At 40.9% G+C, this 11,689-nt stretch overlaps 1 protein-coding gene and 1 long non-coding RNA gene across 2 annotated transcripts; both read left to right on the forward strand.

The window, feature by feature from the left end:
- The first annotated feature begins 6 nt into the window (after positions 1-6).
- LOC121942626 lies at positions 7-997 on the forward strand. Its single transcript, XR_006105816.1, has 2 exons — positions 7-726; positions 824-997. It is a non-coding gene; the product is annotated as an uncharacterized LOC121942626 (long non-coding RNA).
- Positions 998-2,217: 1,220 nt separating this feature from the next.
- fam161a (FAM161 centrosomal protein A) lies at positions 2,218-11,058 on the forward strand. The gene is made up of 7 exons (XM_042485846.1): positions 2,218-2,447; positions 5,369-5,640; positions 6,912-8,117; positions 8,385-8,552; positions 8,632-8,731; positions 9,700-9,839; positions 10,485-11,058. The coding sequence occupies exons 1-7, from the start codon at positions 2,292-2,294 to the stop codon at positions 10,774-10,776; spliced, it is 2,334 nt and encodes a 777-aa protein (XP_042341780.1). The 5' UTR covers positions 2,218-2,291; the 3' UTR covers positions 10,777-11,058.
- The last annotated feature ends 631 nt before the right edge of the window (positions 11,059-11,689 follow it).

Below are 11,689 nucleotides of genomic sequence, written 5' to 3' on the forward strand. Positions count from 1 at the left end.
AAAACAAACGTGTCTTCCAAACTTGGATGTTTTCTTGAAAAATGGGGGCTAATATAAAAAGAAAATAAAACTCATTTAAAGTTATATTCTTCTCCTCTAAAGCCAAAATAAAAAAAAATAAATAAACATAAGTCCCTCCCCAGTGCTTAAATAAGATATTTGATATGCCTCCCCCCTGAATATTCAGGTCTAATCCTGTTCTGACACTATTTGTTTTAACAATAAATACTTTAAAGATAAAATACAATAATAAGTTATCAGTTACAAGATAAGCAAGAAAAAGAACAGACAGATGAAAATATTTACATCAGTTACACGCCGATGATAAATGCAATTGGGAAAAATTGCACTTTAGTATAAGGTGTTATATAGTAATGAAAAATTACCGAAAAGAAGTATCAACAGTATTCAGAGAATCTGCGGTCTTGAAAATCTGCCTCAAAATCCTGGAAATTTATTGGAAAAATCAGTATGAAAGTAAATTTCCGGTAATGATGCTGCAGCATTAACAGCTTCCTCACCGCTCTCATCACAATAGTCTGTTCTCCTAGTTTATTTTGTTTCTGTCGTGGCCGCTGCGTCTGACTGGTTTACGGTCTGTGCTGATGACAGGGAGGAATCTCCAACATCCTGGAGGAGCTGGTGGTGCAGCCGTTACTGGTTTCCATCAGCGCTCTGACTCTGTCCACGGAGACGGTCCGCAGCATCCTCAAGATCGACGACGTGGTGAGACTCAAACGCCGCAAACTGTGCATTCAGTGAATCTGTTTAACAGATAAATTTCTGCACTGATGATTTGTCTGAATCTTGGTTTTCGTTGCAGGTCAACACTCGGTAAAGAGAGTCGAGTCTGTCCGGTTAGTTTTGTCCACAAAGCCTGCTCGCACGCGAGGGATCAGAGGACTCTGTCGACGTCAGTTTGTTCAGATTTCCACTGTAGTTGTTACATTGCATAATTTAATAATAAAAAAAGGCTTCTTTTTTTGTTGACACTCCAGCTGCTGCCTGTGTGATTGTTTTGCCTCAGAATAAGTTAAACCTGTGGGTCTCGACCTCGTGGTGCCTCAGAGAGTTATGAGTAATATATACGGAGAACGTGAAGGTACGAGGGCTACACGGTGTGCTGAAAAATTAAAATGACAATGCAGTTTCTTTTAGAGATATTATGATTGTAAATTTTAGGTTCCCGCATGTCAAAGGCATAAAACGTTAAACAATTTAAATACTGTTTACGTCTCCGAAGAGCATTACGTTTTGACATTTCGGTGATTTCTGTAGCTGCAAGTATGTAGAAGTAACAGTCGATCAAAAAATATACAGAGGTAAAATTACTTTTCGACCTGTTTAAAGCTTAAATGAAATCTGTAGATAAAAGTGTTCAGAGCAGTCGATTTTCAAAGTGAAGTTAATTAACCCTTTGAAACCTGGAGCGTCATCGTTTTTCTTGTGCTGCTTTCAGACGTCTTACGCGTATTTAAAGCTTTGAACTCTGAGCAAATTGATGCAATTTCTTTAAAAACATGGGAAAAAAGCAAAAAGCAACTTGGTAAGAAATGTTCTACAAACTGCAAATATTTAGTAGATTTAGAGAATTAAAAAGCTTTAAGATGTCTAAGGAAATAAAAGCTTCGGGAAAAACGTAGTGATAATTAATGAATGATTAATGATAATTAAATAATTTAAATTATGTTACAGGATTGTTTGTGTGTGTGTGTGTGTATGTATATATATATAGAGAGAGAAATTATGTAACAGAATTTTATACTGTGTATGTCTGTCAAACAAAACAAAGAAATACATAATATATTATTTATTTTCAGTTTTTATTTTTTCGTTTATTTTATAATTCTCAGGTTTTAGGACATTTCTATGATTTAAGGACTGGATTTATAATTATTAGTTTTCTGGAACGTTTTATTAATTTCTTGCTAATTTTTGTGTAATTTCTTTTGGCGCTGACTGGCTTTCTCATGTTTTTGAAAGAAGTCAAGCCAATGTGCTCGGTTTTCAGATGGTTAAAGTTTACTCTGTTTTGCAGAAAGAAAAACATCACTTGATTACTTTTATACTTGAAATAACTTTTATTTTGTATGGAACCAAAATATGTCCATTTCCTGTCCCGCTCCGTCACTTCCTTCCCAACAGAACTCTGCCCCGCCCGTTGCTAAGGAACCACCTGCTGCTTGGAAACCGTCACTCAGTTTTCGGCACGCGGACAGAAAACACTAGTTTTTCTGTAAATAACGGATTTAGATTTTTCCGTTAAAAAGTGGGAGTGATTTCCGGTCGCCATGGCGAACGCTCACCGGACAAACGTCCTGGTCACGTCGTGTCTGAAGACGCCGGTAGACCCGCACACCAAGGCGCCGTTAGCCTCCTACGAGCGGGAGAGAGCGTTACCGTACACGGCCACGGGTCTCATGGACAACCGGGACTACGAGAAGGAGGTAGAGACACCCAAAATCCACTTTACTCACCTTTTATAGTATTAGTTTAATACACCCACTCAACTGTTGTACAATTACTGCAGACAACTTTTTCATTTTATGCAACTTATTTCTGCTTTACTGCGTCTCAGGGAGAGAAATACTGCGTTTTGTACTGCGTCTCATGGAGATAAATACTGCCTTTTGTACTGCCCTCAGGGAGAGAAATACTGCATTTTGTACTGCTCTCAGGGAGAGAAATGCTGTGTTTTGTACTGCTCTCAGGGACAGATACTGTGTTTTGTACTGTGTCTCAGGGATAGAAATACTGTATTTTGTACTTCTCTCAGGGAGAGAAACGTTGTTTTGCACTGCTCTCAGAGAGAGAAATACTGCGTTTTGTACTGCCCTCGGGGAAGGAAATATTGTGTTTTGTACTGTGTCTCAGGGAGGGAAATACTGTGTTTTGTACTGCGTCTCAGGGAGAGATATACTGTGTTTTGTACTGCTCTACTTTTAATTTGCTTTCATAGGTATTAATCATGAATACTAGAAACCTACTTTTTACATAAAAACATCGAGGAACTAACGTTTAAACACTAAAATGCTCTCAGGCTACATGTATTAGTTACTGATAAAAGATATGTTTAAAAAATCAAAATATAATATTCTGTAATGCTCTACTCTGCACCTTAACTATGTTTTGAAGATAATATGTTTTATTCATAGGGACTGTTCATTATTTATGAGAGGGGAAGGAGTGGTGATTTAACTTCATTCAGCTGTAAATATTGTATTTTGTATTTATTTTAACTACCTTCAGAAACCTAAGAAACTATGAAATATATTGAACAGATCCCTAGTTCCCCCGAGGTATTTCTTCTGACTGAAACTGAGTATTTCTTTATATTTCAGATATTATGAAACACCTTCAAAATGGTTAAAAACTAAGATAAAAGTCTGACGACCGTGTATATTTTCATAATAGTTTTAATGTTTCCTTGCTGCTGATGTGTTACAGTAGCCTCTAACGCTGAGGAAGTGTCAAATGAAATCAAACAGGATCCATCCATCATTTAACACAATATTAAGTTAGTTTAGATCAGCGCCGTATAAAATTAGAATTTTTATTTTTATGCAAAAAAAACAACAAACAAATAAAAATATAAAGCACTGCAAAGATCTGGGACAAAACTAGAATGATCCTCTCATGCACCACAGTTGAAATATTTAGTAAAATACCTCAGATTTAATATTTCTTTCACGTTGTTGATGCTGTCAGCAACATTACAGCCAGTTAATCTGGAGAGTAAAGACGCGTCGCTGCCCGTTTTTCACCAGTTAAATCAACGCTGCTTTCAGATTTCACGTGTTGTTCCCTTCCTTCCACATTACAATACCGAGTTAATGTTTTAAACTTCATCCTGTATAATTTTATTCAGTTTTTCGTGTGAGGCAGATCTCGTCCCGTTAACAGGCAGGTGACGGTTTCAGGTCAGTCCATGTGGTGGACAGGATTTGGCCCGTGTAACTTGTTGCTATTTCTGGATTTCCGTCTTGACTAGATTACCAGACGTCACGTTCGGTTCATAATCCCAAACGCTTAATTTGTTTTTTGGACGCTGCAGTCCCGCAATGCAGCAGTCGTCCCACGTCTCTGAGGACAAACACCTCATGGTAATGTGAGTCAAAAGAGACAGAGACCTGATGCGGGCTGTGTGTCTGCTGAGCTCTGTCAGGTAAGCTGCCCTTTGTGCTCCTCCATATGGCCCCACGCCGCCGCTGAGCCGGGTCTAAGAGGCTTAGACCCGGAGGAGCGCGGCGAGCACGGCGGCGCCGCTCCACGAGGCCTGCTGCCCAGAAAATATATCATCAAATATAATCATTCAAAACACAAATTTAAGTTTCAGGCTACCTAAAATAAATGAGGGGATACTGAATTTGCTTTATTTGGGGGCCACTTTGCAAAATGACAAGAGGTCAGGGGCCAGTCTCAGCAGACCCACACGTTTCTAGGATTTTAGGACATTTCTCACATTTTAGGGCGTTTCTTAGACTTTAAGACATTTCCTGGATTTTAGAAGATTTTTAGGATTGTGGGAGATTTCTAGGATTTTAGGATGTTTCTTGGATTAAGGGCATTTCTAAGATTTAAGCTTATTTCCCAGGTTTTAGGAAATTCACAGATTTTGTAAAGTTTCTAAGATTTTAAGACATTTCTCAGATAGTAGGACATTTATAGGACTTTAGGACGTTTCAGGGGTTTAAGTACATTTCTTGGATTTTAGGAGATTTCAGGGGTTTAAGTACACATCTTGGATTTAGGACGTTTCTAGGATTTAAGATAATTTCCCAGGTTTTAGGACATTCTCTGATTTTAGAAAGTTTCTAGGATTTCAGGGCTTTTCCTGGATTTAAGGACATTTATAGGATATTTCAACACTTCTAGGATTCAAAGACATTTCCTGGACTTTTAGGAAATTCATAGGATTTTAGCACATTTCTAACATTTTAAGACATTTCAAGGATTTGAGGACATTTCTAACATTTTAGGACGTTGAGGGTTTTAGGACATTTCACAGATTTTAGGATATTTCTGGGATTTTAGGACATTAGGGTCTTATCTAGGTCCCCTGTTGGGGGTGTGGGGGATCCTCCACTGGCACTTTTTTTGATAATTAAGCTCTATTTTGATGCTTTTTTATGCACTCTAGAGACTAAAGGTACAAAAACAATTCTCAGAGTGAATTATTTTATTTTCACTGTGAATTTGAAAATGGTTTGGGGGCCAATGGCACGCTATCGGGAGCCAGATTTGGCCCATGGGCCATAAGTTGAGCACCACTGCTATATAATATACAGGTCAAATCATAAACTGTTGCTGGTTTCCGTCCGAGGTTTCTCCTGTTAAAAGCTTTCTGGGACTTTCGTCCTCTTTTCAGCTGGAGTACGAGGACTCGGGCTCTGATTTCTGCGACGAGGACTATTTGGCGAAGGGCGGTTCTCTCATGATGACTGACTGCAGAGCGGCGGGAGACCGCCTCGACCTGAGCGAGATCTTCTTCTCCAACGAGGAGTACTACAGCAAGCTGGAGGAGCTGAAGAGGGCCCACCTCCGCACCATGAGCGAGCTGGAGAGCATGTACCGGCGCAAACTGCAGCTCAAGGCCATGGAGCCTCTGGACGTGATGATGCCGGAGACGGGCCGGCACAGGTGGGCTGATTTCAATCCGGATTACGTTAGAGTTGACTGTGATAGCTTTCTCATATCTGGATGTTTGTGTCTTTTAGGGCTTTAACCCTTTAAAACCTAGTTTGTCATCAGTTTACTTGTGCTGCGTTCAGACGCCTTTCACGAGCTTTTCAACCCTCAGAAACACGGGCACAAGGCCATGAGCAACAGGACAAGAAATGATCCACAAATTGCAAGAAATTAGTGAAAGGTAACTAATAACATGTTCAGAAAACTATATTCATAATCATACTACTACTTTTTTAAATTAAGGTACAGAAAAAAATTCTAGATATATTTGTTAATTTTCTGCACTTTTTTCGGTCATTTTCCTGCTTGTTTTTGTTTTTTTACTTTTCTTTTTTGCTTATTTTCAGGTAATTTTCTTGAAACGTTTTACTTATATTTAGCTGCTTTGTAGACCATGTGTTGTTGCACACCAGCAGTGATGCATGTGTGAATCCCTGATTTTACTCCTCGTGGCCTAAGGAGGGTGCTGTGTCAGCATTTCATAGCTGGACAGGTTAAAGAACCATTTCACCCAAATCACAGTGAGCTCTGTTTCTTAGTCACTGCTGGTGCTAATTTGCCTCGCTGATAGTTTTCGAGATATGAACCTCTGAAAGTCTTGTCATCTCACTGCGATGGAGATAAACTGCTTTTTGTTTGTGCTGCTAATAACATTGAAAATGCTGTTTGAAAAACTCTAATCGTCCTTCCTTTGCTAATCGTCTAAGCAAAGGAAGCTGGAGTAGAGAGCAGTGACGATGTATCGGGCCGCGATGAAGACTGAGTCTAAACTCATAGTGGCTAAGCTCATTTATTAACCCTTTGAAACGTGGAAAAATTCTTTTTCTTTCTTATTTTTTTAAATAAAAAAACGGATTAACGGTAATGGAAATATGTACACGTGTTTATGCATTAATAGTTTTTCCTTCATCTATTCTTGGTTTAATCTATTTTAATTAATTTTCAAAGTTACAAATTTCATGCTAATTTTGAGTAATTTCTCATCAAGTTGCTCATTACCTCCTCCCAGTGTTTTTTTTAAACAACAACAGTTAGCTCAGGTTTTAAAGGGTTAAGGGCAATAGTTCGGCCTATATTTACTTACACGTTTCAGGGCAATCATTTTCCTGGATTTTTAAAAGTCAGGTCAGCCTGTCGGATTTTTCGGTGTGTGACGAGGAGAGTTTGAGTGACTGTGAGGCGCTTTGTCGTATTAACAGTCACGGTTTGGTTTTCTCCGTCAGGCTGCCGTGGGCCATCAGCAGCCCGGCAGCTTCACGCCGTTTGAGGAAGTCGCTGTCTGCCGTGGAGCTCAGGAGGGGCTCCGCACAGTCCGACTCCTCAGACGAAGACGAGGCTGTCGGTAACGACGTGGAGAAGGGCCTGCTCTTTTCTCCCAAAGAACACATCAAGAACATGTGGCAGGACTTCAAGCTGTCCCCTCACCATCGCCACCTGACGTCCTCCTCCGTGCACAGCCTGCCGGCGGACTACAAGAGACCGCGGAAGGGGAAAGAAAAGAAGAGGCAGAAAGACGGAGAGCGGGAGCAGTGGAAACACAGGATGACCGTCCCCAAACCTTTCCAGATGATGCTGCGCGAGGCCGACAGGCGAAAGCGCGGCATAAAGACGCGTTCGGAGGTGGAGCAGGAGAACGCAGAGCTCCGCCGGCAGCTGGAGGAGCTGACCGAGTGCCAGAGGAAGTTCCGTGCCAGCCCCGTACCGGCTCACGTTCACCTCCCGCTGTACGGGGAGCTGCAGGAGCGCAACGAAGAACGGCGGCGGAGAAGAGAGCGCGAAGATCTTCGGAGCATCCAGAAGCCGTTCAGCTTCCTGGAGAGGGAGCGTCTGAAGAAGGAGCAGAAACAGCTGCGTCACCCGCAGCCGTCCGACCAGGAGAAACTCAAACCCTTCAAGGCCAAGCCGGTGCCCAAGTCGGTGTACGCCGCCGCATCGGGGGAGCAGATGAAGGAGGAGCAGCTGTACCGCTCCATCAAGATCCAGATGAGAGCTGAGGAGATGCTCCACAGCGCCTCGATGCCTCCCAGCATGCTCGAGCGACGACTCAGCGACCGCAAGAAGAACAGAGACGGCGCCGCTTCAGGGGACGACACCTTCTCGCACAGACCGCATATCAACAAGGAGGTGCCCGACTTCGACGCCAGCTACAGACGCTTCCAGAGACACCTGGAGAAACACAAAGAGGTGAAGCCCACAACAGCGTGCGAACCCTTCGACCTGAGGACGTCACACCTCACCTCGCACCGTGACCGCATCCTGGCCGACATCGAGAAGGAGCAGAGCAGCCCTCGGTTGACGCGCTGGCCGTACGTCAGCCCCGGGCCGACTCGGACGCCAAACTCCAGTCTGTGCTCGTCGCTCTCTGGCAGCCTGGAGATCCTGCCCACCAAAGTCACAGACGCCACCAAAAAGCGCCATGAGGCCGTGAGGTACCGTTTTAGATCTCCGAAGGCTTCCACCGTCGTAGTTGAGATAGAGACCGCCTCAGAACTCAGATGTCCTGTTTAGTTGTGTTTGAAACCCCTACAGGATGATTTTTTTGGAACTCCTTTTCCCAGCATCCCGCAGTGTGCTCACACCCCACGCCCTCTCCAGCTCCGTTTTTACACCCGACTGTTGCACCCAAATCCTCGACTGTCTGCCCCCATCCCGTCCAAACCTTCCCGCGTCCGTGACCAGGTTGTCTCCCCGAGCAGAAAGGTGCTGGAGCAGAGGAAGAAGGCCGAGGAGGAGGAGGAGCGCTGGAGGGAGAGGCAGAAGCTGAGGGAGAAGAAGCTGCAGAGGGTGGTGCTGAAGCGCGCCCAAGCCAACGACCCCCACCTGGCTCTCGCACAGACGCACCAGACCAAACTCAAAGAGTTCAGGTACTTTAAAAACAACACGCCGGCAGCTTCAGCTGAGCCGCAGCTAAACGAAATGATCCCCGATTCTCGTTTTCTGCAGGAAGCAGGAGCTGCAGCGCAGGAGGGAGTACCAGCAGGAGGTCAGAGAGATGCAGCGGAGAGTGAAGGGGCGGCCGCTGCTGCTGGAGCAGGTCGCACAGGTGAACACGGTCCTGAGCCGTCACTCAGACAACACAGAGACGGACATCACCGTGTCCATGTCCCGCGTCACGTCTGCCGTCACACACACATTCAGGCCAGATTTCTGTTTCACCACAAACAGCCTCGGTTCCAAATTTCTGCCTTAATGCAGTCGAACGTTTACACGAAAAAGAACAAAATCAATAAGAATGTTTTATTTTTGGACATTTTAAAAATTATTTTTTATTTATATAATAAGTAAAATATGATTTTTTATATTATTTCATTTTCATTTTCAGCACTTTTGGGGGTCATTTTCTGGTATGTTTTTTTCTTGATTATTTTCAGGATATTTTCTGATTATATATTTAACTTTAACACATATTTCTCACAAATTTTTTTTTTTTTTTCCGTTTACAGACAGATGATTTGTCACAGATGATTTAAAGATTTTTCTCTCTACCAAACTACACCCGGCAACCACATTACTGTGCAGACAGAAGCATCATTACAGCTCTGTCATTATTACATTTCACTGTTTCTTATGATTTCATGTGACACATTTATACATTAATTGATTAAAATTTGACAAGAAAAAGACCTGGAAATTATTTCTTAAAAAGTCTAGAAAACTATGGTCATAACTGTCATGATTATATATTTAAAATTGTGTTTTACCCCTTGCTTATTTTCAGGTCATTTGTAGTCTTTTTTTTTTATTTCTGCTCATGATTCTGTGCAGAGGAGAGCATCATTACTGTCATTATTGCTGAAATGTTGTTGTTGAAATGTTGTTTTAAATTCATGTGACACACACACATACACACACACACACACACACACACACACATCATAAGCGTGGGCATGCATATTATCACAGACTGATGAAATCTAACGATGTAAGAGTATCTGAGTGATATTTTGTAATCTAACAGCTTTGATAAACATGTCATTGTTCACACTGACTCTGAACGTGCTTTAATCACAGAGAAACGCCAAACTGGCAGCGGAGAAGCGCTACGCGGACGCTCTGCACGGATGTGATCTAACTGAGGAGTTTATCAGCAGTAAGGCGGTCAAATCAGGATCTGCACGCAAAACCTCACCGTGCAGCGACAGCAAACAGAGGTGAGTCTGTGCAAACATCTGGGAGAGACTGCAGGGAACGATGTGGTCAATAAAAATACTATATAACTATAACTGTCATGCTTTTATATTTTCAATTATGTTACATAAAACAATTAAAACAAACATTTTTTAATTTTCAGCACTTTTTGGGAGGGTAATTTTCATTTGTTTTTTTTTTTTGCTTGATCATATTCAGGTAATTTTCTTGAAACTTATTAACTTATTTCTAGCTGCATTAATATTATAATATAATGCATGTCAAAATAAAATAAGATCTAAATAGAATACATAGAATGCATCTTCAAATGGATAAAACCCACTTGATAAAACTTGTAAAATTAAGACAAAATAATAAGGTTAAACGTTGTTTGCACAGAATGCAAAACATTATATGAAAAAACAAATAAATAAAATAAAACCCACTGACATTATTATTAAAAATAAGCATAAAAATAGAGTGTATAAAATTAAGTAAAATATAACATCTTAAAGATGTGTAGCAGTACAGAAGTGCAAAGCAGATAAGTTAGTTAAAGTTTTCTTTTAAAAATATTTAGCGAGGTGGCTTCTGACATAAATAAATAAGAGAAGAATCATATTTCAGGCCTTACAGTGTGAATGACTCTCTGTTCTTCTGTTTGTTAGTGACCCAGAGGACCCCGACATGGGATACAAACCTGTTTACTACAGAAAAGTCTTCCTGGATGATGATGACGACGTGGAGTCGGACAGACGGGACGGAGGGAGCAGCGCGGCGTCGCCAAACCACGGCGATGGAGACGACGCCAGCAGCCGCCAGTCAGGGCAGGATTATCATGGAGATGATGCCGATGAGCAATATTCAGATGAAAGTTACCATTACTCAGACGATCATGAGAATTATTCAGACGACAGCGAGAAAGATGCCGACACCGCGCAGCAGGAAGCAGGGGAGTAATGTCATCAAATGTCCAAAAGTCTGACGGAGAAAACGGAGCAAATCAAGGAGAAACACGGGAGAAGACACGTCTTATTCCCTGAAAGATAACATGCTGTATTTTATGTAAATATTATACTCATAAGAATGGAAAATGTGACATCTTTAACCCACAACAACATTGATTTGATCTGAAATTACCTCCTTGATTATTATATTTCGTCACAACATATTAACCCCTTCAAACCTGGAATTGGCTTCATTTCTTTCAAAAACATCAGAAGCAGGCAAAAAAAAACTTAGAAAAATATGACCAAAAAATATCAAGAAAAAAATTACACAAAATTACAGTTTTTTTTAAATTTAAAAAACCAAGACAGAAAATGACCTGAAAAAGTGCTAAAATATAATAATAATTTCTGATAATTATAATAATTATATATATATATATATATTTGTATTTTCCTTGAGTTATTTGAACATTTTCTAATAATTCTCTTGTTTTTCTCTTTTTTTAATAGCTAATTTTAAGGTGATTGTTTTGTCATCTTTTACTTTTTTTGGCAATTTGTGAGACATTTTATGGGAAGTTGCTTATTACCTTTTTTCTGACCTTTTTGAAAGAAATCACACAATTTTTCTCAGTGTTTCAAAGGTTTAAATGCTTGGGAACGGCACAAGAAAACTGATGACCATCCAGGTTTCAAAGAGTTAAACACTCATTTAACACTCAGCTCTAGTTCTCATTTATGTGCGATTTTGGATGCTTTTGAATCACCTGCATCGTTCCGTCAAATGTGAAGCATTGTGGGTCATGATATTTATTTTTTAAAAAATCACATTTCAGCCACCTCCATACTCTGATGTATAAAGTACAGTCCTGTATATCGTAAAGGTCATCTTTGTTCTATTCAGTGCTCCCAGTATACCATGA

This window comes from Plectropomus leopardus, chromosome 4, assembly GCF_008729295.1.
Source record: "Plectropomus leopardus isolate mb chromosome 4, YSFRI_Pleo_2.0, whole genome shotgun sequence".
Lineage (NCBI taxonomy): Eukaryota > Metazoa > Chordata > Actinopteri > Perciformes > Serranidae > Plectropomus > Plectropomus leopardus.

What these genes read in the sequence shown, in the direction of transcription:
- fam161a (XM_042485846.1), top strand. Translation starts at nt 2,292, where the DNA reads ATGGCGAACGCTCACCGGACAAACGTCCTGGTCACGTCGTGTCTGAAG. An exon ending in AAGCGCCATGAGGCCGTGAG is followed by an intron (nt 8,118 to 8,384) that starts GTACCGTTTTAG and finishes CTCCCCGAGCAG; the next exon opens with AAAGGTGCTGGAGCAGAGGA. An exon ending in ACCAAACTCAAAGAGTTCAG is followed by an intron (nt 8,553 to 8,631) that starts GTACTTTAAAAA and finishes CGTTTTCTGCAG; the next exon opens with GAAGCAGGAGCTGCAGCGCA.